Source organism: Anolis sagrei, chromosome 1, assembly GCF_037176765.1.
Source record: "Anolis sagrei isolate rAnoSag1 chromosome 1, rAnoSag1.mat, whole genome shotgun sequence".
NCBI lineage: Eukaryota > Metazoa > Chordata > Lepidosauria > Squamata > Dactyloidae > Anolis > Anolis sagrei.
Window position 1 is genome coordinate 60,841,348 of NC_090021.1, and position 24,710 is coordinate 60,866,057.

The 24,710-nt window shown below is 39.8% G+C and overlaps 2 protein-coding genes across 2 annotated transcripts; one reads left to right on the forward strand and one right to left on the reverse strand.

Moving 5' to 3' along the window:
* Window positions 1-5,501: 5,501 nt before the first annotated feature.
* SPRTN (SprT-like N-terminal domain) lies at window positions 5,502-14,189 on the reverse strand. Its single transcript, XM_060753816.2, has 5 exons — window positions 13,843-14,189; window positions 12,585-12,684; window positions 10,468-10,596; window positions 9,585-9,855; window positions 5,502-7,614 (listed from the first exon to the last, which is right to left on the reverse strand). The coding sequence occupies exons 1-5, from the start codon at window positions 14,142-14,144 to the stop codon at window positions 6,920-6,922; spliced, it is 1,497 nt and encodes a 498-aa protein (XP_060609799.2). The 5' UTR covers window positions 14,145-14,189; the 3' UTR covers window positions 5,502-6,919.
* A 65-nt stretch (window positions 14,190-14,254) lies between these two features.
* EXOC8 (exocyst complex component 8) lies at window positions 14,255-21,140 on the forward strand. The gene is made up of 2 exons (XM_060753815.2): window positions 14,255-15,912; window positions 18,129-21,140. Exons 1-2 carry the CDS (start codon window positions 14,353-14,355, stop codon window positions 18,735-18,737), a joined length of 2,169 nt encoding a protein of 722 aa, XP_060609798.2. The 5' UTR covers window positions 14,255-14,352; the 3' UTR covers window positions 18,738-21,140.
* Window positions 21,141-24,710: the final 3,570 nt, after the last annotated feature.

The following is a 24,710-nucleotide window of genomic DNA, read 5'->3' on the forward strand; positions in this document are numbered from 1 at the left end:
CTTGCAGTCGAGGGTCTTCTGCTAGCTTCATTTGTAAATCCTCTTTTTTAATTATCTAGCTGTGATTAGCTATTAAAGAAAATGAGTGAGGGTAAGGGGTGGCCTGTGGAGAAGATGACTGCTAGTAATTTCACCCCCTGCTTTCATGCCTATGCTGTTGTCTCTGTTCACCACTGATACTTTATATCCTTCCTGTGTCATCCTTGAAGTAGCTTTGAATAATAGTAGCTTTGAACATCCCATGTGCTCAGTTTGAACTTTCCTTTCTTTCTCCTTTTGCATTGCTTTCTTATCCTTTACTCTTCTAATCTCTTTCAATCTCCAAACTCTCACCCATTTCCCTCCTCATCTCTCATCTTCAGTCCATCCTTCATTTTCTCCTTCTTCAGCTACTTCCTATAATGCAGAGCTTTCCAACAATTTTATGTTGGCTACACACTTTTTAGACATGCATCATTTTGCAACATCATAACTCAGTTTTACTAGCAAACGGGGGTTAAACGAAACCCTTTGTAATGACAATCTTTTATATTTTCTAAAATACATAATTTATTGCTTATTTGACATCGACACTGGTTTCTCATTATGGTCACACTCCACATCTACACACGAAGATGTTGTGACATGTTACACCACTAGATAGTGTACTTCAGACATCCTATTCCTACAAAATCTTAGGGTGACAGGGGAGGCAATGGAGGGGGAAAGAAAAAGACAACATAGTATACAATAATGTTATCCCTCATATTTTTATTGGGGTGGGAATCATAAAAATTATGTTGACTTTGTTGAGGGTAAGGTGTTTGACATTCTGATACTGTGTAAGGTTTTGCTGTTTTCAGAAGACTGAAACCAGTATATTGGTTCTGAGCCTGCTTTATGTGTGTATGTGCTTGCAAGTGTCATGTTGACTCATGATAACCCCAAGAATTTCTTAGAGGTTGGATGTGAAGGCCTTTTTGCCAATTCCTTCACCATGTGGTATGAATTTGTGGTCCCCCATCCAAGTACTCACCAGAACTGATCCTGCTTAGCCTCCAAACTCAGAAGGGAGCTGGGTGCCTTTATGGTATTCGGTTTTGGTTTTGCAGAAAACAGGTAACATGCATACATTGATTCCTAGCTCTGCTCCCTGTCTTAAATTGCTGCATACATTTTAGCTGAACTTTTAAGCGTTACTGTTTTAAATACAGTAATTTTCAAATGTGTGAAATAATCTGATTCTTTGGACACTCGTTCAACTTCCCTTTAGCCAGTCCTGTTATTTTAAAAAGATTTCCTGTTTTCAAATTGAATGCGACTGTATTGAACTTCCTTGGCAATTTTCCACCTCTGTACTGAATTTGACCATGCTATAGTCACTGTTCCCATTTGATCTGTGAATATAATATAACTTGCCCAGTGTTTTTGCTTTTGACTGTCTATTTGTTGAGAGTAGTAGTAGTATGGTCCTAGTATCAAATTGCTTTTTGAGACCTAATAGAGTCATCTCAGTCTGTGGAAAAGTGCAACTTATGTGTATATTTTTAATTAAAAGCTATGCAAAGCATTGAGCCCCCAGTGGCGCAATGGATTAAACCCTTGTGCCAACAGGATTGCTGACCGAAAGGTCAGCGGCTCGAATCCGTGGAGAGCAGGTTGAGCTCCCTCTGTCAGCTCCAGCTACCCATGCGAGGACATGAAAGAAGCCTCTCACAAGGATCTTTAAAAAAATCAAACATCTAGGTGTCCCCTGGCCAACCTCCTTGCAGACGGCTAATTCTCTCATGCCAGAAGCAATTTGCAGTTGCTCCTGACATGAAAAAATACTACCTCCAATACATCCTTTCTTGTACTTTCTGTGATGATTGTTAAATATTTCCATTCCATAGCAGGTTTCTGCTATGGTCACAACATTAGTGTTATTAATTAGCACTTTTAACACCTTTATCCTTGAATCCAGGAAGCATGTTCAGTGTTGGTCATGCTGCAAAGTAAAATATGCAGGAAGAGTGAAACCAAATACCTGGGAATCAAGACACAAGGGCACTTAAAAATCAGTGAGGCTTCTACCTCTACCAATGGTAAAACTCTGTTTTAGGCTATAATTGGCTGTTTTACTTATACATCACCTAATGTTTTTTTCCAAATGTAGCAGTACAGAGGCTCCTTGACAAATTCAATGCTCTCTACCTAAGAAGAGCCTTTGACTTGACAAAACAAAAGGGACATCCTGGATCTAGTGAGGAATTGCTTTGCTGCTGCAAAGCGAGTTAAACTTTCTGCCCTTTGTCTCGGTTGCCACATGGTCAAAATGATGGGAGTGGCCTCTACTGGCATGAGACAACCCAACAACAAAAACGATGTCTAAGACAAAATGTAGGCCTGTGGCTGTAACCCCATCACTTATTTAATCTATAAGATCTCTTAGCATCTTTTACCTGAAGAAGCCAGTAGAGCTTTGAAAGTGTCATGTGTGTTGTACATGTATTTGGGATTTTATCTTATCCTACTTGTAAATCAGAGGATCCTGTTTTTCCAATAACTCTGAGGCTTTGAGATGTTCCTCAGGTATAGAAGATTGCATCATTGTTGGGGAAAAACATCACCTGACAAACTTCTCTCTGCCTTTTAGCTATTAGAGATAAAATGATTACAACAATAGCACACTCTGTCCTTTTCTTGTGATGTTTCCATGCAAATCACTTGCCTTGGGGGGAATAATCATGTAAGCTTCCACATTCTTCAGTAGCAGAATCCTCATGGATAAAACTACTTCCTCGTTCGCCCATTTCCCCCAAAGGATAGTGCTCAGGTTCACACCTGCACCAGCCTGGTCTGGAATATTCCCAACATGTGTTTCCTTGTTTGTTTCATATCCTGTCCTTTATGTTTGGATTCCCCAAACACAGAAAGAGCAAGCCAGACAATGGGTAATATGCAGGCACTTGTTTTGAAGATGTCGCTTTTCTATGGACTCGGGAATTTTGTAGGCTTCAGAAAGTATGTGCTAGGACATCTGATCTGCAAATTAAAGACAACATGCTATGACACAGGTTTAGCCCTCCTTTAGATCTTCCCACAGCCACCTTGTGTTTGATATGTGATGTTTCTGTCCAAGTTAACTCCTCACAAAACGTGGCTATAGGAAATCCCATGTTTTTTTAAGCTGACATGAAAAAAATTGTCTCTGACAGAAGTGCACAAACTTTGCCTGGATGGAGCACCACCTAGTGTTTGCTTTTAGAAAATAGAACTACTGAAAAAAGTGTTGGGTGTTCGGACTTTAATAAACAGCAACTCTAAAAACATAGGTATGTATGATGTGTCCCAGATCTTATCTGACTGCAGCTGTGCCAATGCTAACACATTCTGGGAATTATGGTCTAACTACATGCGAACTGCTACATGATTCCCATTCCTAATTTATGGTCTGTGGTATAGAAATCTAAAATCTCAACTTTTTGTTGACCTCAGTGCCTTTCATAAAATATGTGTATAATGCATTTGCCTTTCATGTATTCACATGAACTGCTACTTTGGGGGCGAGGGGGACCAAGGTATTGTATTTTAAAGAAAATGATATTCACATTTGAATTTCTTAATTTTGGTTCAGTTTATTCTATTGAATCATAGCAATTATTATGGTTCAACAAAATAAATTTTGGTTGCTATCCTATTAGTGAATTAAAATAACATAAGTTCAGCTTATGTCACTGCAACTAGTTTTTAGTCATTGCACAGGTTAGGATATTGTTCCAACCACAGAACAACCAAAATCCTCATCCCCCAAACTTTTGTCAGATAGTGAGGGGTGGGGTGAATGACATAGCTTAATTCCATTCATCACTTCATGCTCTGAAAAGAAAATTGCCAGGTTGGAGGGCTGTACTGCTTAAAATGTGTTTTGGAGGCTATAATCCCGATACCTAGTTACTGCATATTTTCCTGATACATCATCTCAGCTGTAGTTTTGAACACAGAACCAGCATTTTTGCATCCTCCATATTAACCCCACAAAAAGCTAAATGTCATGAGCTTGCTCTATAAGACAATCACACATTTCCCCAACTGCCTGAAAATCCTGACCATTCTAAGGTTTGATAGGAAGATGAGTTTGTGCAACTAAATTCTAGGGACAAGATATCAGAATGAGTTGGAAAAGATCTTGGAAGTTATTTTCAGACTAATGGTTTCTTTAGAGCAGGATGCAGCTACAACATTCATGATAAATTGGTACCTCATATTTCCAATGAAGCCCACCATACTTGACTCATGTTCCACTATGAAACAGCAGCAGAAATGCCTCCTGTGTTCAAATGATTCCTGACAATCTCCTTTCATTAGTTCTAATCTCAGAGCAATAAAGATATTTGTGCCATCTTTTACATATTATTCCTTCATGTTGAAAAATTCCTGCCGTTATACACCAAGCACTTGTCCACTCCATCCCAACGCTCTTTTGATAGTGGGAATTGAACTGAGTTTACCTTACTATTCTACAAATATATAACTGCCATTAAACCATGAAATTTTTGCCACCATATCTGCACATACTTTTCAATGTATGCCTCATAAGCCAACAATTATCCGTGTTCTGCAACTGTTAAGAGGTGCTGCAGAGGGGCTCCAAACAGAGCATAACAGATTTGAAACTAGATTTTTATACATTTCCTTCAAATATAGATTGCTTTGTCACCCGTCTCCCAACCTCATTTGGCTGGACACACTTAAAGATTATCATATATTGATATTACTTTTACAAGTTGGACTAAATTCAGGACTGTGAAAAAAAGCTATCTGTTTGAGTCTTTCATATCAGAGAAAATGAGGCTAGAATGTTTACTGTTACTTCAAGAATTTCAGATGCAATGTTATCTCTGAAAGCCAGAAACAACTTGCAGTCTTGCAAGAAGTGGATGATTGGCCATGGTGGTCAAGGTAGGCCATTCTAGACAAGCCTTTGGTTTGGTACCATACAGCTCTTCTTTTGTCTGCTTGGGAAATATTTCTAAGTGACAAGAACTGAGTTCTCAAGAGTTCAACAAGAGAGATTAACCAGCTCTGGGTATCTGAGGGATGCTTGGGCAGCTATTTTTCTTTTTCTACTCTGGCAGATGAGAAGCATGGACAGCCCAGAAAACATCAACTGTCCCCAGTTTGCTGCTGGTTTCCTCAGTACGTAAGTACAATCAGCTTCTCCAAGTAGTAGCAGCAAGTAGACTGGTAAAATCACTACTGAATGAAGAACAGGACTGTTATCTCTACTGCTTTTTTCTTGCCATTAGTGGACAACTTGGGGAACTCCAGTTGGCAGCTAGACCTTTTCACAGTACATGTGCTCTGGCAATTACTTGATCACAAGGATCCCTGATATGATACTTGCCTTTTACTTTATCACATGGTAGAACAGTGAGATATATAATCAAAGGGAATGTGCAAGACTACTTGTTTGATGATGAATGTATTTCCAGAATCCACCTAAAAATAACATACTTAAAATTATTGAAACAACAGAAAAATAAGCACTCAATATGAAATTTATTTAAATTATATTGACTGTTCCAGTGTATCCAGAACAGGTAAATTTATTTTGAACATTTACTTTTGTGAAACAGATCTTTCTGTACTTAAGATCTTGTTTCTAAAAAGTCATTACATGCCAGAATTATCAATAGGCTACCGGTTTAAACACAAACTTGCATCTCTAGAAGAAATAAGTATGACTCCTTATATAAATAAATTAGGCTTCCTCCAAAGGCACTTTATCAGGCAGAGTGAGATGGCTTACCATTTGTATGTATGTGTGTATCAACTGAAAGATATCTAGTTAATTAGAAGGTAATGTCAATGGAAAAAATTTTGAAAGTCTGACAACATTGTACCAACTTCTTAACAAAAATGGGAAATCCTATACTAACATTTTCATCACAGACATAGACACAATATTCATGAACTCTACAAGGTCAGAATGTTAGATATATCGAACTAAGATAAGGACAAAAATGGCTATTTCAGAACAATGGCAAACTTAAGTAAAAAGTTTATGTGATTTAGATTTGGTTCTCATGAAGAATTAGGCTATTTTTTTTTCTTTGAGATGGAACAACTCTAAGTTGTTCCATCTCAAAGAAATTTTAACATTGTCATGTGATTAGACTAGTATAAATGTACAAAAATACTCTGGAAACATGTAAAACATTTAACTTGAAAGAATCTTCCTAACATTTCAAGACAGTGGAATGGGCCAATGAACAGTTTTACGGTCTTGTTTACATGGTTGCCAGAAGTATTTTAAAGCTTTGCAAAAACCTTTTGTCAGGATGCAGTTTATTATAAGGAATTCTACTGCTTCCAAATGAACAGCTTGATTCACATGTAAGTAAAATCAGCTGTATTTAAATTTACCCTTATTTTTATCCCATAAATAGCAATCCTCTTAAGCCATCTTGAATGCACACAGTATTGCTTTGCAAAAGAGCCACATCAACTTAAAACTCAGCCTTCAAAAGCAAACGTGCAAAGACACAGCATTCACTTTCTTGTGTCTTTCTAAAAAAACCATGTTAATTTTAAATCATACTTTCTTTAATGAATATACACATTTTTCATGGCTATAGAAATGTGTTCAGAGTTCACTGTATCACTGACATAAAGGTGCAGAGAAAGGCTACTTATTCAAGTTGGAGAAACCTGAGACCTTGAGGTACTGTTGGAAAGAATTTCCATTATCCCTAATCAACACAGCCAAACATGAAGGAAAATGGGATCTGTAATCCACATGTACATAGTTCCTGCCTTATACTTCACACACAAAGTGAGATCATAAACAACATTGGTTCACCCAACAAAATATAAAACCAAAATGTGCAATAAAACAGATGGCTAAACCATGAGGAAGCAGCATTCTTCTGAGTTTAGCTGTGTGAGATCTGAAATCTCAGAGGCAGTTGTCTAAATGTTCATTAATTTTTGTTTCCAAAACCTCAGATTGGCAGACAGGGCAGCAAACCTTTCTCTTTTGATCACTGACAGAAGGCGTCACACTTTTTATGTCTGCTGGTTCAGCCTCGCTTTTCACCAAAGGCTTTTTCTTTATAAAATAGTTTTCAAAGGCAGTTGTGTCTTCCATTCTTGCCCTTTTTGATGTTCCACCATTTTGTGGGCTGTCATTTCTATGGGATGTAATGTAAGATTTAGGTGTTGAAGTAGATGGTTGAAAAATACTTTTTTCTGGTGTTTCCTTTGACAGTAGCTCTGATGTATCATTTGTAAAGCTTGAATTAGATCTTCTTTCAGTTAACTGGATATTTTTAATTGGGGATCCATTAACATTCCTGTAAACTTTTTTGTTAGCAACTGAAACTTTAGGAAGCACGAGTCTAGAAGCAAAATTATTTTTGTCTCCAATGGAAGAAAATGAAGGGGAAACATTGGTAAAGGAAAAGTTATCTTCGTTTTTAGGATTTAGTCTAGACAAATCAGATGGTGAATGATACCGTGACCTCTTGTTGTTGCTGGGACTTGTGGCTTTCTTTGATGATGTCATATCAGTTTTCCCTCCAAGGACATATCCTTTTCCACTAAAAGGAATTATGCTTTGTGTGTTCATTCCATTAGTTGTTCCTGTAAAAACTTAAGAAAAAAAATACTTTTATAATGCTGCAATCTGTTAAAAAGAGTTAATTATGTATCCATGTTATCCCATTAATAATTTCATAAACTTAATTTTAAAAATGCAGTTGTTAACTTGACAAACAATATTGAAAATGCCATGTGTGAACTAACTTTTATGCTAGCTAGGTTCACATAGTTATGTTCAACATCACATATCCCTTCAATGCATGACAGTATTCACAAACACCTGTGACAAGTAGTTAAAGACAAACAGCATCTGGAACAGATATATTAAAGTGTGAACTCTTGAAACCTGAGCTATACGGCTTGGGTTATTTGAGAACTGTATCTCTGTGAACCTGTCACACATCTACGATCACCAGGGGAGGGTCTTTTCTCTGTCCCACCATCTGCTCAAGCACATTTGGTGGGAAGAAGGGAGAATGCCTTTTTTGGTGGCTGCTCCCAGACTGTGGAATTTCCTCCCAAGAGAGATCAGGATGGTCCCATACCTGCTGGCCTTCCATAGACAGGTCAAGACTATTCTGTGTCAGCAGGCATTGGGAAGAGAATGACAAACACACTGTTGGGGAGGTTGTGTGTGGGATTTGCGGGGAGGGGGGGGTGAGATCTGAAATGCAATTGTAATTGTATGAGCATTTTATTGTATTTTAACTTGTATCCATGACATAAATATTTAACTGTTTTTAACTGTTTTTTTACTTTTGTATTTGTTATGTTTTTTAATTGATTGGGTCATGTCATGTTATTGTAAGCTACTTTGAGTCTCCAGGGGCAAAAAAGCAGGGTAAGAATAACGTTAATAAATAAATAAATAAATAAATAAATAAGTACTGTTTGTAAACTCCCGGTATATTCAGCAGGAGTTTGGATATAATCAATGGGAATATGCAGAGCTGGACTGCAATTCAACTGGCTGATTCATCAGCCATATAATAAATATTTTTGATGGTGAGAATTTCATTCATGTTATGACACCATTTTAAAATATGCCACTAACCTCATTTGATTTCTGAATTTTAAAAAATGTATGGCACTGCAGTAATGACACTACAGAAGAATGCTTTCAATTAATAAATCAGGCAGATCCACAAATGACATGCCAACTTTCTACTGAGGTTGGTGTACCAATTGAGATCATATTAATTGGGTTAAGATAACAGAAAAGCAGAACTCCAGACATTCTGGCTTGGATCTTAAGTACAGTTTGGGAAAGAAAGTATAAACAAGAAGGCTTTCCCATCGGTATATTCCTCCTAGCACCATACCCTGCCCAAACAGCCCCTAAAATACAGGAAAGGATTTTCTTTGGATACATTTTGTAAGATCCACTTCAAAAAGATCAGTCAAATCAACAACATTATCAATCAAGATATTTGCTTTTAGATATAATTATCTATATTTGGAATATATGTGTGAATATGTGTACAAATGTGCACATGTATAACATTTGTCAGTATTATTGGAATAATGGTCAATGCTGAGAAAAAAACCCTTTAACAATTAATATTATTATTATTACTATCATCATCATATTTCTTTATATACTGCCTTTCTTCCCATGAGGACTCAAGGCGGCTAACTTCTATCCACACTAAACAGCTTAAAAAGAGCTATACAAAAGTTTAAAAAAACACTTAAAGAATAACAGCGTGGCACAGCTTTGTAGTATAGTATCTAATGTGAACACTTGCTGCCAGAACCATGAAACTTCCCTTTCTTTCCCACATGCATCCCTATTTGAATATAATATTCAAACTTTATTTACTTGTTTTGCGGAGTCTGGTAATTTAGTTCAAATGCTCACAGTGCAGAGCCTATTTGGATACTAAGAATTTCTGTTTAGTAAATACAATCAAATAAGCATACTACATTGAGTCACACTATTTTGAGAACTCAGAAAGTATTCAATTCAGATTTTCCAGGGGAAAAAATCACTGACAAAGATAGAAACAAGACTCAAATACCTTTGCCTTTGGCTGGGACTTCTGCTTGACTGACTGACAGACTGTTCTTTTCTTTGTCTTTCTTTGAGTAGTTCTCTGGTTCCTTGATCTTTATAAATGTGCCTCCACAAGTCTGTTGATGCTCAGACCACCAGTAGTCATTTGCAGATGGTGCTCTGTTCATTGCACGCTTCACATAGCCAAAATATGGTGTTCTTTTTTGACAAGGGCCATTGCAGCGCCACCAGTGCTGGCGATAGAAATCCACCTCATTGTGAAAATTATGATAGACCTATGATTAACCCAAATGAAGAAAAAGGCATCTGCTGTAGAAATTAGCAAAATTATGTGCTAACAAAAGAGTTCATACTGTTAATGTGCTTGCATAACAATTGGATCATGCATATACAGTTATCATGGGGGAAATTATGTGCTGTTGTGATCATGTCCTGTTGTCAGCTTACCATGGGCAATGACTTGAACACTATGTGAACACAATCCTGGATTAGACAAGTCTCAGGCCTGATTCAATATGGTTGTTTTTGCACCCTGGACACCAAAGTTACACAGGAAGACAAGGCTCTATCAAATTAATGGTTCCATGGGAGAATTGGTCCAAAATATATATCATTTGTGTATTCATTCTGGTCATAATACTTAAAAGTTGCAATCTAATAGTAAGCTTCATACAGTTAAATGACAAACTGTATAGTGTTAATATAAACAGTATAGTGTTGTTCTGTGCCTTCAAGTCACTTCAGAATTAGGATGATCCTAAATCTAAAGTTTAGGGCGGGGTCCAGGTAAATTACATTGGAGGGCTGCATCCAGCCTGCGGACCTTAGTTTGGGAACTAATCTGTTGTACTTCAAGCATTGAGAAGTGCCTTACAAATAATGTTTACCGTAATATTTGTGCCAGTTAAGCGATTTATCCGATCCATGTGTTTGCAGAACTCCGGGCCATGAGAATCGTGATCTTTGTCATTATAAGTGACAAACAACAGAGCATGAATCATTTCATGTAAAAGAGTCTGAAATTTTTAAAAAATCATTGGATTAGTTGAAATGTTTATTTCTTAAGCAATAAGAAATAGTTATCTACAATTGGCTTAAAACAGAGATGGGCTGCACCAGTTTAAAATAAACACTTAAAATGTTTCCTTCCATTTTTCTCATTCTCTGGCATTGTTCGTTGTAATCAATATGGCCTTTAACTAAAATCAAAATGCTACAGCTGGCAAACGAGGAGAGGAACAAAGAAGGAGGCAGGAGCTCAAAATCACTCCCAGCTTTATAAGAAGTCAGATTTGTTAGTCTGACCTGAGAATTTGTTTGACCTGACACACAAGTCCATAAATGAGGTGGGCAAGAGTGAACACATGTCTGACTGTGACAACTGTGTGATCTACTACAGTTGGGTGAGAGATACTTCCTCTCTTTAGACTTTTTCTACACACTGGGATTGTATTACTTTAAAGGGCTTCTTAATTTTTGTCAGATCAGAAATGTTATTCTATGATTTTCCTGAAGCTAAAATGTGAGGGAATTTATTTATTTATTTATTTAAGACATTTATATGCCACCCTTCTCACCCCGAAGGGGACTTAGAGTGGCTTACAAGACATATATATATATATACAATATATTATTAGCATAGTACAATATCAGTATTATATATTACTATATTGTACTATACCATTATATTGTAATATTACTAGTAACATCACATGTAATATAAAATATATAATTATATCATATTGTTAGTAGTATTATTATATTGTATTACATTATAATATTATAAATATTATATGTATATACAATATAGTACACTACATTATATTATATTATTAGCATAGCACAGGAAACAAGGTAAAACTGTCTTCTGGCCCCCTCTCTCTTCACTCTGGCCCAGAGCAGCAATTGGTGCTGGGGGAGTGGTCCCTAACTGATGACAAATGCAGGAGACAAGATGGAACTGTCCCCCCCCCCCCTTCACTCTGGCCCAGAGCAGCAGTTGGTGCTGGGAGGAGGGGTCCCCAACTGATGACATGAGGGCTTATTGTTAATATTTTTGTTGTTTTTGAATACAACAAATTACATCAAAACAAAAAAATTCCACCGTGAGCATTTCATTTTGTAATGCTTCTCCTTCTGTAAGTTTCAAAGGTAAAAGATCTGAGAAGCATATTTCTTTGAAATCAAAGTTAAAATATTTTCAATATGCTACATGCATCACACCCACCTTACTTTTTGACAGCTGCTCAAATCACTGGATCCTCTCATTTTAGAGCAATGGTTCCCAACTTTTAGTCTGACAGGTGCTTCAGACTTCAGTTCTTATAATTCCAAACAGCTGGTAAGCTGGCTAAGATTTCTGGAAGTTGAAGTCCAAAACACCTGGAGGACCAAAGGTTGGAAATCACTGTTCTAGAGGATCAAAAATCACTTACAAAATACAGAGTACTACCTTGAGTACAGCTATGCCTCTAAACATCTAAGAACACCAAAAACATTAAAAGCAAAATACACTTTTCAGTCACAAATGCAGTCACGTTATCTAGCAGAGGGAGGGCAAATTTCATAGAATCACAGCCTTCTTAGTAACTGGTGGGAAGGAGTGAGAGAGCTGAACAACAACTCCATACAGATGACATCTGACCCCAAAACTCCAGATGATCTCTCCCAGTGGCTTCATGTAAATGTTAAACAACATAGGGGGGAATACTGATCCCTAGGGGACCCCACAAGTCAATGGTTGTGAAGTAAAGCAGTTGTCCCCCATCAACACCTTTTGGGAACGACCCTCAAGGAACAAAGATAAATGATCTGTTTGTTCTTATGTTGAGGCCGAACAAACTCATATCAAATAGGACATCAAACATAAATGCTCATGTGAGGAGCTAGATAACTATTCATTCAAGGGCCTTCTGGACATATTTGAATGTTCAGGCATGCTAGCTACAATAAATTTACTACAGTTTGTTTGATGTTTCTCTACAAAGACAACCATCAACAGTACCTCTACAAGATCCTTTCTCGGTCGCAGCTTTAGAAGGGGCTCACTAAGTCGAATGGAGCACATTCCACCACGGCCTTCATAGCAGCAAACTCCTGCACATCTAGAAAATAATAAATCACAAACAACAAACATTTGCTTTCAACTGCAACTTGGCTGTTCTGTATTCATAATGCATTAGGGTTCTTACCTTGTTTGAAATAGAAGGTTGGACGATTGTTCTCCTTGGGGGTAAATAATCAGGACTTTTCTCTTTTACAGTAATTTGTTAGAAAATTTAAGATTGTGATTAGTGCCTATTTTTTTCAACACGTTTATTGATCAACAAGGGGAAGCTGTAGCCAAATATTAGTGTGAAAGTGGATACAATCTAATAAGTGTTGTTAGAGTAATGTCAGGTTCAGACATTGGGGAGCAAAAGGTAGGCATGATATAAGAGTTAGGTGTTAACTTGGATCCATAAGTCAATACTAAAAAGTAACTTTAAGGAGATAGACTCCATGTAAAACTTATTCCAGCAACAGAAATCACCTAGGATATTAAACAGCCTGGTTTCCAGGCCTATCTGAATTCGGCTACCCACTCCTGAGGTCTTTTATTCACAAAGGTTTCCTTACTTCTGAGATTCCTCTGCTCCCAAGAAAGATGACTCTTCTAGGGCTTAAGATGCATGTATCACTGACAGTAATTGCCAATGGCTGCATGTTCTTACTTGGACATTTCCTGCATGTAGCTAGATCATTCCTTCCATAAAAGATTGCTCCAGGCACTGCCAGGCAATCAAATGCTAATCAAGGTGGTCAGCTGAAACATTCACACCTAGCTCCAGCAGACAAGAGTCCTTTGTCTCACCCTGGTCATTCCACAGATATATAAACCCTTTTTCCTAGTTCCAACAGACCTCACTACCTCTGAGGATGCTTGCCATCGATGCAGGCGAAACGTCAGGAGAAATGCCTCTAGAACATATAGCCCGAAAAAACCTACAACATCCAGCTAGTATGAGAATTCTGGGATTGTGGTTTAATCTGAAAAGGAACATTTTAGTCCAGACTTGAGAGCCAAGGGTAGTTCTGACTACTGAACTATGCCTTGGGGAGGTGGTTGGACTGGATGGCCCACGAGGTCTCTTCCAACTCTATGATTCTATTGAAAGTTTCCCCACGCCTGGGCTAAGCCAACCCCTTAAAAGAGGTAAGGACACAGCCATAAATCCGAATAAGAAAATGTGTGGGGCACAACGTGTCCCATGAAACCGTACAGCGTCATGCGGGGGCTCCACTTCACCTCCACGGCCTCCAGGGCCCCCCAAAAGAGGCTCTGGTTGAACTGCAGGAAGAGGCCTCGCACGTCCGGGCTGGGATCCAGCAGCTCCCAGCTCTCGTCCACCAGCGACAGCGGCCGTGCCGGCGAGGTGAAGGCTGGGCCGGCCTTGAGGGAGGCCCGTGCGCGGCCGCCCTCCTCCGCGTTCCACTCCTCTTGGAGCCGCAGCGCCAGCAAGAAGTCGCCGTCCATTGGAGCACAGCCTTTCGTTGAGCCCTCCGCCTTCAAATCCCGGCGCATGCGCCGTAAAGCCGAGGGTTTGTTGTCTTCCTGCCTCGGAGAGAGTCGCGCGCCTCGCGTCACTGCGGCGCGGCGCCTTGACGTTTTTTACGCAGCGGCGCACGTAAGCGGCCTTCCGGTCAGAGGCGGCCCCTGCTTCCGGCGCAGCGACGCCTTGCTTCCTCTCCCTCCTCGGCGAAGGCTGGTCTCTGGCGGCTCCGGCTCGGCCATGGCGCTGTCTCTGGGTGAGGTGGCTCCGGGCGGCGGCGGCGGAGGAGGAGCGGGAGGGAGCCGCTTGAGGCGGCAGCTGGAGTCCGGGAGCTACGCGGCCGAGGAGTACGTGAAGCAGCTCTCGCAGCAGTCGGACGGCGACCGGGACTTGCAGGAGCACCGCCAGCGCATCCAGGCCCTGAGCGAGGAGACGGCGCAGAGCCTGAAGCGCAACGTCTACCAGAACTACCGGCAGTTCATCGAGACGGCGCGCGAGATCAGCTACCTGGAGAGCGAGATGTACCAGCTCAGCCACATCCTCACCGAGCAGAAGGGCATCCTGGAGGCCGTCACCCAGGCGTTGCTGCTCCTCCAGGCCGACCGCGACGACAGAGCCGCCGGGGCTGCCTCCTCGGACCCGCACGCCAACCCCTTCCTGCCCCTCTCCGCCAAGGAGGCGGCAGCCAGCGAGGAGGGCCGCCAGCGCACCCTGACCACCCTCCTGGAGAAGGTGGAGGGCTGCCGCGACCTGCTTCCGGAGAGCCCCGGCAAGTACCTGGTATACAACGGGGACCTGGTGGAGTACGACGCCGACCACATGGTCCAGATTCAGAAGGTGCACGCCTTCCTGATGAACGACTGCCTGCTGGTGGCGGCCTGGCTGCCCAACCGCCGGGGCACTTACCGTTACGACGCCCTCTACCCACTGGACGGCCTGGCCGTCGTCAATGTCAAGGATAACCCGCCCATGAAGGACATGTTCAAGCTGCTCATGTTCCCCGAGAGCCGCATCTTCCAGGCCGAGAACGCTAAGATCAAGAAAGAGTGGCTGGAGGTGCTGGAGGAGACCAAGAGGAGCCGCGTGCTGAGCGAGAAGCGGAGGCTGGAACAGGAGGTGCCGGCAGCCCGTGCGCCTCCCCCAGCCCCTCCAGAGGCTACCAACCCCTTCGATGAGGATGAGGAGGAAAGTGGGGAAGGGGGGACCCCAGAGGAAGAAGTGGTGGATCTCTCCCTGGAGTGGATTCAGGAGTTGCCTGAAGACTTGGATGTCTGCATCGCTCAGAGAGACTTCGAAGGGGCGGTTGACTTGCTGGATAAGCTGAATGAGTATCTAGGGGATAAGCCCTTGACACAACCAGTCAGGGAGTTACGAGCAAAAGTGGATGAGAGAATCAGGCAGCTCACCGACGTGCTTGTGTTTGAGCTTTCTCCAGATAGGTCACTTCGAGGTGGGCCCAGAGCAACCCGTCGTGCTGTTTCTCAGCTCATCCGGTTGGGCCAGTCAACCAAGGCGTGCGAACTTTTCCTGCGGAACAGGGAAGCGGCCGTTCACACAGCCATCCGACAGTTGCGCATTGAAGGTGCCACTCTGCTGTACATTCACAAGCTGTGCCATGTCTTCTTCACCAGCCTGCTAGAGACCGCAAAGGAGTTTGAGACGGACTTTGCTGGCAACAGTGGGTGCTATTCGGCTTTTGTTGTCTGGGCTCGATCAGCAATGAGGATGTTTGTGGATGCGTTTAGCAAGCAGGTGTTTGACAGTAAGGAGAGCTTATCTACTGCTGCTGAGTGTGTAAAGGTAAGGGCCCAAAGTGATGAGATGGAAAAAAAACTGTGTTACCCTTAATTACATATCCTCTAGATCACAGCTTCATAAAACTTTGGGTCCCAACCTCAAGCGGGGTTCCCTTTGCTCAATGTTGGAGTCCAGAAACATTTGTCAGCAGTAAACGTTTTCTGAATGTCAGCTAGTGGGTGTTTTGACATTTGCACAAATCTGTTGTGCAGTGTTCACAGTAATTCTACAGAAGATGCTTCAGGTATAGTTCATAAAAAGGAAAATCAGCCTGTTTAGCAAGCCTCACAAGTGCTGATTTCTTCTCACATCTATTGATGCCTATTCTATATATTTGTGTACCCACAAAAAATTCTTAGGTCAAAAGGCGTCATGAGTGGAAACGTTTTCCAAATAGTGTCCTTGAATTTAGAAGCAACATGGAAGCAAAGTATTGAGTCATCTAGCCCAGCTTCCTGAGACAGGATATTATTTTTGTAGGCAGTTATTTATGATGGCCGTGGCTTTGTGTGGTTCACTCATCCCAATGCTCAGCATTACTCCAGTCATTTTTCCTGTTTTGCTTTCTTATGTTTTCTAAAGATCTATTGCTGTTTTTCACAGCAGGATAATACCTGTTTTTCTTGCCTTCCTAACACTAAAGAACCCCGCCCTTTTATCATTTAGTAGATGAGGGAGGACAAGTTATGTACAAACTCCCTCTGTAGCTTGGCTTTATCCCAAATGGTTTGTTCACATACAGAAGTGAGGGTGTGGCTTGCCTGCCGAAGAAAGGCAGTATGTACTGAAAAACGTAGCAGAGAATATAGGGACTAAACTTGCAAGTGGTTGCAATAGTCAGGACAACCTAGCACTTTGAGCACTTAGTTTAATCGCATCTGGAAATTATTGGATGGGTAGAATTATATCCCAACACCACTCCTTTCTCTTCAATTCTTAGCACTGTGGAGTGTGTTAAAGATTGTCTTTTTCTTATGGCTGGAATGGTGGCAGAAATAGAAATAAATGCAGAGTCATGTACTGCTTTCTGCTTTCATGGCAGGTTTCTATTTACAAACTAATGTTAAAGATTTATGGACCTGACATGGCTCAAATTAATGTTGACTGTGCTATTTTGAAATTGATGCAGAAAGCATGTTGAAATTGACATGAGACCTATCACTTTAGGTAAATTTAGTCACAATTATTTTGTTCTATTCTTGTTAAGGGAATTAGGCACAATTCAAGTTTGTTGAAGACCGGCATAGTTCTCTAAGGTGGGGGTGGGGGTTAATCTCTCCTTGAATCTCTATTTTGAGAGAAAGCAGAATAAAAATGAAGCAGAATAAAGCAGAATAAAATGAATAAAATTTTGGGTTAAACCGAGAGAGAAGCTACATATGTTGGCTTCCTTCTAGTGAAATGAAATTCTCCATTTGGGTATTTCCTAGGAGTAATTACTACATATTCTAAGAATATGTCATGAAATCCAAGACCCAAATAAACTATTCTTAAAGGATAACTATCAAATGGTCTTTTAAAAAGCTCTGAGAAGTATATATCATAATATTTTAATGAACCAGAGAGGGAGAGCAATTCTTTATTCAGTCAGGTATTTCCAAAGTTATCAAAGCTCTTCAGTAAATCTTACAAAGTACTAACTGAATACACATGTATGCGTCTAAACATTTTATTGAAAAATATACCCAAACAAACTTGGGTCAGGGTAAGTACTGTGCCATAACTCCTATATAAAAAAGGATCCTTCATCTTCAATGAGTAGGGTGGCAAAAAAGAGAGCTTAGTTTGTACTGCAAGAATTGAAAGAGAACCGCTTCTGACCTTTTTGCATGCCTTGTTGGGGAAGAAGCTGACCCTCTGAAGCAGTAATGGTCCTTTCCTTTCTCCATATAATGACCCTCAACTTATCCAGTGGTCATACCATATCCAGTAGTCATATCAAAATCCATAATCTTGACTCTGAAGTGTGTCCACATGAATATACAGTATATGGTAGTTTCTTTTTAAATATACCTTGATATAATGTGTATTTTCCTGCTGCTTGTAGTAGGAGAATCATATACAGGGTTAGTCAAAATGCATAGGCCAATAAGCCATTCAATTAAATGGCTTATTGGCCTATGCATTTTGACTAACCCTGTACTTTTAGGGCATTGAGAGATCTGTTGTGCAACTAGTGTGAAGGTGTGGAAAAACTAGCATTGTGCCTTTTTTTGTAGGTGGCAAAAGAACACTGCAAGCAACTCAGTGAGATTGGCCTGGACCTGACTTTCATCATTCACACCCTATTAGTGAAAGATATCAAAGGTGCTTTGCAAAGCTACAAAGACATCATCATTGAGGCCACAAAGCACCGCAACTCTGAAGAGATGTGGAGGAAAATGAACCTAATGACACCAGAAGCTTTAGGGAAGCTTCGAGAAGAAATGAGGAGCTGTGGAGTCACCAATTTTGACCAGTACACTGGTGATGATTGCTGGGTGAACCTAAGCTACACAGTTGTGGCTTTCACCAAACAGACCATGGCTTTCTTGGAGGAGGCTCTCAAACTCTACTTCCCAGAGTTGCACATGGTTCTGTTGGAAAGTTTGTTGGAGATCATCTTTGTGGCTGTCCAGCATGTTGATTACAGTTTACGCTGTGAACAAGACCCTGAAAAGAAGACATTCATTAGACAGAATGCCTCTTTTCTTTATGAAACTGTTCTTCCTGTGGTGGAAAAGCGGTTTGAAGAAGGAGTTGGAAAGCCAGCTAAGCAGCTGCATGATCTGAGGAATGCTTCAAGACTAATGCGTGTGAATCCTGAAAGTACTACTTCTGTGGTGTGAACTGCAGTGCCTCAGTCCTTTTCATATTAAACTTTGTATATACATGTATACACATAACTTTTTTCAAACCCCCTCCCAATAGTAGCCAAATCTGATAATGTTCTCTTTAGCAGATAATGTATTGAAAAGAAATGGGAAAGCAAAGAAAAGGAAAACTTAAAAGAAACAATATAGTTGGAAATCCACATTCCCTCCAAAGATCTGGTTGTGCCATTTTAGGTCACATGAGATGGTTTGGTCTGGAACCTAACAAGTTAATCAAACATGGTTGTGCTAATTAGAATATGACCAAGAATAACTACTAATGAATATTCATTGGTTGTGTAGGTGTATAAATGATAGGATACACCTTGTAATTTTATTATATGGCGCTTCAGAAGAAGCCTGTTTGGGAAAGAAAATGCATCCTTGCATTATCTCACTCAAAGAACTTGAGGGGGAAATGGTGAAAATTTTACCACATACTGTATTTCAAGAAGGGTTATCTTCCAGTTCCCATTAAAACCAAAACTATGAATCTCGTTGACAGTGTACACCACAATTCTTGGCAAAAGTAAATATTAATTGCAAAGGGCTAAAGCCAAATATATATCTGATTGATTGGTAGCAGATGATAATTGAATACGAATGTTATGGCTGAGACAGTTATCCAGTGCTTGGATTTTCATGTAGTTTTGCCAGGGTCTTTGCCATCCTGTAACCAAATCTGTTTATTTAATCTTTAAAAATACTGCATTCTTAATTAGTTTTGTTGGATACCCCAGAGAAACAGTGCAGTTCTCTGGTACATATGCTTGTGTATATGGTACAAAATTCCCTTATGCCATACATGACACCACTGCTGATAACTGTAAACCATGATCAGGTTGATTATTTGTTCATATAGCCCAGTGATTCCCAACTTTTGGGCCTCCAAGTGTTTTCAACTTCAATTCCCAGAAATCCCAGCCAGCTTACCAACTGTTAGGAACTGTGGGAGCTGAAGTCCAAAACACCTGGAGGACCAAATGTTGGGAACCACTGATATAGCATGTAGGAATGATGGGATGAAAACATCATTGAGATAGTATTTATTTTTACTTGTTTTCAGTTCAACCTAACACAGGGAGATTTCATGATAAAGAAAAACTATTCATTTGCAATTGATTGTCACAGGGTGAAATAGGTGACTAACCATGTAAACGGAGCAATAAATGTTTAGTTTATTGCAAGTGGAAATAGGGATGAACCCATTTATGAAATGAGGAAGTAAAAGTGTATAAGGATGTTTCACCATAGCAGTCTTGCCTATAGGTCTGTATGCAGTGGTGTTCTGTATAAAGCGGGTAAGTAGTGGGGTTTTTCTTTTCTGTGTGATTCTGTCCAAGTCTAATGGTACAGCATCCCTCAGGACAATGCTGTTCAGATGTTTTTAGTATATTGCTCTCATCACTTCTGAGTCAGTTGGAAGATAACAATAGTCGGAACGTAATTTATCTGGACGGCAGAAAGTTGGGAAAAGCTTATCTCTTTATGGTGATCTGTATTCAACCAGGCTTAATGGCACAATGGTATATATGTTCCAATTGGCCAGTCGTGAATAAAGTGTGAAATGCGGTGTCTGGGTAACATGGTGAAACTGTTAAGGCTGTAATTCACTATTGTTCCCTTTAGATCTACACAGTGGGGATATTGTGCCTTTGGTGGGAAGAATGTACCATTATTGAAACTATTAGAAAGTTTCCCTAGAGAGAAGAGATGACCATAAAGGTTTGGATCTAAGAGTTGCTTGGTTTAATGCATAATATGAGGTAATTCACTGCCTAGTCTTGTATTGTTGATAGCAGCTGGGTGACAAAAATACTTATCCAAGTATGGTTCAGGCATGCCGACATTTCTTAGGCTTTTGTTTAAAAAATGATGGTATATAACATGTAGACAATATTCACTGTGGAATGCCACGGTGGCACATGGGCACTTACACCAAAGAAGATGAGATAAAAATGTATCAGGAAAAAGTGATACAGAAGTCGTTTTTCTGTCTCTACAAATTGTGTTTTTTTTTAATACAGTACACTTCATATTGTAATTTTAGGAGATCCAAGAAACTTCCCCTTCAGTACACATGTTGTAATTTGCGAATCCAAGAAACTGCCATTTCATTAACAGATAAGACTGTCATCTGATGACCAATACATATCTAACGATGATTCTGATTATCTTTGTTTTATTGAACAGTTATGAATAATCTTGATATTTAATAATTTATTGTTATGTTTATTATGCCACACCCAAAGTATATGGAGATCAAATTCTTTATGAAAAAGACCAGTGATATATACTTAAACTTGCCCGTCGGCCTGCAATTGTATGTTAACACAAATAATTGGATTGAAATAAATATGCCCTGAGAATCTTTTGAAATAGTTTTCTTGTGCCTATTTGAAACACAGTATCTTGTGTAAAAGGAAAAGCATAAGCCTCAAAAGTTTTTAAAAATTAAAACTGTAACCATCATCTTTTTATTCCCTGTCCTTTTCCCTAGAATCGGGACTGAATGTGACATCAATTAAATTTTTGCCAAAAGAGTCTTGCAGCATGAAGCCCTAAGGGTCACTGTGACACTCAACAAAATTACTGAAATTGATAGTGGGGAGGAGCATAGCTCAGGTTTTCAAAGTAGTGCTTTGTACGGGTTTGGTCATTGCTGTAATAGTCCAAAGTACAGAAATATGTGTGTGCATATTTTGATGCAATATTTGATAAGGCACAGAATAATCTAAGACTACATTAATTTCAAGTTAAATTTCCTGTAGTAATGGTGAAAAACTAGCAAAGCCCTCTACTAGTGGCTTTTTAGATGCTCTATCCCATATTTGCTTACTGAAGCTGATAGGAAGGAGAGTCCAGCAACTTAGATGCTACTGTCTATCAATATAATAAAACAATGCTGACGTTCTGTACGTTGAGAATGACTCCTTCCTTCATGGAGATTGTGCACGCAGGAATACATGGAGAAGGGAAACAAGGATAAGAGGTATGGAGAACTAAGCATGAGAAGTTGAAGGAGCTGGACACATTCTGCTCGATATAGAGAGAATTGAGGGAGGGCATGATTAATACTTCAAGAGCTGCCACAGAGGGGAGCAGCCAGGCCTGTTCTCTGTTGCCTTAGTGGGAAGGCTATGCTTAATGGTTCCAAGTTACAGGTACAAATTGGCTAGAGTGATACTTGAGTCTTCTTCGAATGCCTTCAAAACTAGGCAGCCCCCTGTTTGAGATTATTTAGAGAGCCTGCACTGAGCAGAGGGTTGGACTCCATGGTCTACAAGGTTCCTCTATGACAGTGGTTCTCAACCTGTGGGTCCCCAGATGTTTTGGTCCTCAATTCTCAGAAATCCTAACAGCTGGTAAAATGTCTGCGATTTATGGGAGTTGTAGGCCAAAACACCTGGGGACCCATAGGTTGAGAACCACTGCTCTATGATTTTGTCACTCTCATGGTTTATAAGCTTTCACTGAGGAACTAAATTAAACATAAGTTGTTTTTCACTGCCTATACTAAGCCTCTAAGCCCAAAGGTTCAGTATCTCTTAAATATTAAATGCTGGATGTAAACAATGCAGCAACTGCACCTTTGTTTCCTGTGTACTGAACTTCCATGGAATGGGTTGGAGCCAGAATGTTCAGCTAGGTATTGTTCCACTGGACTTACTCTGAGCCGTGCCACACTAAAATGAAATGGGAAGTAGCCCAAGTACTTTCCAGTCAATTTTCACGTACTTACGGGGTTTTCTTGGGAGAATATATTCAGAAGGGTTGACCATTGCCTGAGACTGAGAATATGTGATTTGCCCAAGATCATCCAGTGGGTTTTCGTGGTGCATCTTATTTGTGACTACCCCATGAATGGGAGACCTTCAAGATCCCTGATTACTAACAACCCTGCCCAGCTTTTGCAAAATCAGGGCCATTGCTTCCTTAACTATGGGCCCTTCCACACAGCCCTATATCCCAGAATATCAAGGCAGAAAATCCCACAATATCTTCTTTGAATTGGATTATCTGAGTCCACACTCAGGTAATGTGGGATTTTCTGCCTTGATATTTTGTGATATAGGGATGTGTGAATCAATCCATTGTAGTGCCGTCTTCCTCTTTCCCTTCTGCTTTCCACTTTCCTCAGCATGATTACATATTATTGTATATTTTCCATTGAGTCATGGCTCAAAATGTTTCTGAGGCACAGAAGTCCTCACATTCTTAGAAATCAGTGGTTGGACAGGAAATATGTGAGCTAAAGTAAGGGAGGCAAGATTGGAAGAAGGGGAATAAACCTCATACAGTACCAGCATGATTCAAAGAGGCAAAGACCTTCATTATTGCAATTGTCAAATAATAATTGGGACAGCTGTATTTTATGTGCATTTTATGTCTTCCTTGTTACTCTTATTAATTGTGTTTATGTTTCTTATTGAAGCTTGAAATGACACATTAACTGCTTATAGCAGTAGTGCTAGCACCTCCAGCTGAATGAAATTAGCTTTGCCTATCATTTTCATGCTCATCACTTATCCATTTATTTGATTAGCATAATTGCTTAGAAAAATGGTTAATTGGAATGAGACATGTATTTGCTTTCTCTTCCAAGGAGAAGATGATTTCTTGATATTTTATGGCAGGGCATTAATTCTAATATTTCTAATAGCTCTTTAAAACAAGTGGGTTTTTTATTTTGGGGTGAGAAATGGAAATGAAACCCTGCAGATTGAAAATATATATATTTCTGAATTTTCCTTATTTTCTTCATGGAGGAACACAAAGGTTCATTATACCAAGCAGCTCATTCCCTGCTCCCCAAACCAATACAGATAATGGGAATATTTCATAATTGGATGGACTCAATCAAGGAAGTCAAAGACCTGAGTATGAGGGACTGAAATGAACTTTTGATGATAGGATGACTTGAGGGTTGTCTCAGTTTCTCCGATTCACTCTATTAGTACAACACCTACTCCAAATAAGCTGGATTCCAATTGTATTGATAGCCATGTATTTTGAAACCTGAATTTGAACATTTTTCCTTTCTTCCCAACATGCATAAACCCTTAAAGTTTTCCACTCTATTGGATACCTCCCCTATCCAATGCTTTTCCCCCTTTGGTGCCCTAGTAGTATGAGTCTACACTGCTATATAATGCAGGTCAACACTGCATTATATGGCAGTGTAACCCATTGTGAGTGATCATGAGTAAGGGAGAGAAATTTAACCCCCCCCCCCCCCCCCACACACACACATGCTAACAAGTAGAGTAAGATCTCAGATCTTAGGAAATGGGAAATTCAGATTTTAGGAAATTCTGATAACCATTTCCCCCAAAACTGCAAAGTAAAGGTTTTTTAAAAAAGTATACTAATGCCTAAGAAGCTCTTTCATTATTAAACTTGTTGTATGCTGTATTTTTCCATGTAATTAGTATTTTCTTCCACCTGTTTGGACAGCCTCCTGGTCTGTCATTGATAGGGTCACCATAAATTGAACTTGACTTGATGGCAGTTAACAATGACAAAAAGAAAGAACAGAAATAGCTTCATAGGCCACTACACATATTAATATAAAATCGCTTGCTCCTGTAACTGAAGAAATTGGCTCTTGGTAAGCAGATTTATCACTCTCCCACATCAACGCACATTTGAACATTATAAGATTTGAAAGACCCATATCACTAAATCCATGGCTTTGAAAATTTAGGAGAAGGGTCAAGATTCTATTGCATTCCATCCCATCCCCTCAACCATGTAAATAATATGCTTTGTACCCGATTTACAATGGTTATCCGGAAAGTAAGGTTACAAGATTTTAAAATACAAAGAATGAATATCTTTTAATAAAACTTACATGGATTGTGGTATAGGTATTACTTTATTTTTTCACATAATCACCATTCAATTCAATACATTTTGTCATCTGTCAGACGAGTTTTTGATGCCTAT

Excerpts from the sequence above, each read along its gene's own strand:
- SPRTN (XM_060753816.2), bottom strand. The coding sequence starts at position 14,144 with ATGCGCCGGGATTTGAAGGCGGAGGGCTCAACGAAAGGCTGTGCTCCA. Across the intron at positions 12,685-13,842 it reads TGGAGCCCCCGCATGACGCT|ATGTGCAGGAGTTTGCTGCT; the intron begins GTACGGTTTCAT and ends ATTATTTTCTAG. Across the intron at positions 10,597-12,584 it reads CGAGAAAGGATCTTGTAGAG|ACTCTTTTACATGAAATGAT; the intron begins GTACTGTTGATG and ends TAAAAATTTCAG.
- EXOC8 (XM_060753815.2), top strand. The coding sequence starts at position 14,353 with ATGGCGCTGTCTCTGGGTGAGGTGGCTCCGGGCGGCGGCGGCGGAGGA. Across the intron at positions 15,913-18,128 it reads CTGCTGCTGAGTGTGTAAAG|GTGGCAAAAGAACACTGCAA; the intron begins GTAAGGGCCCAA and ends CTTTTTTTGTAG.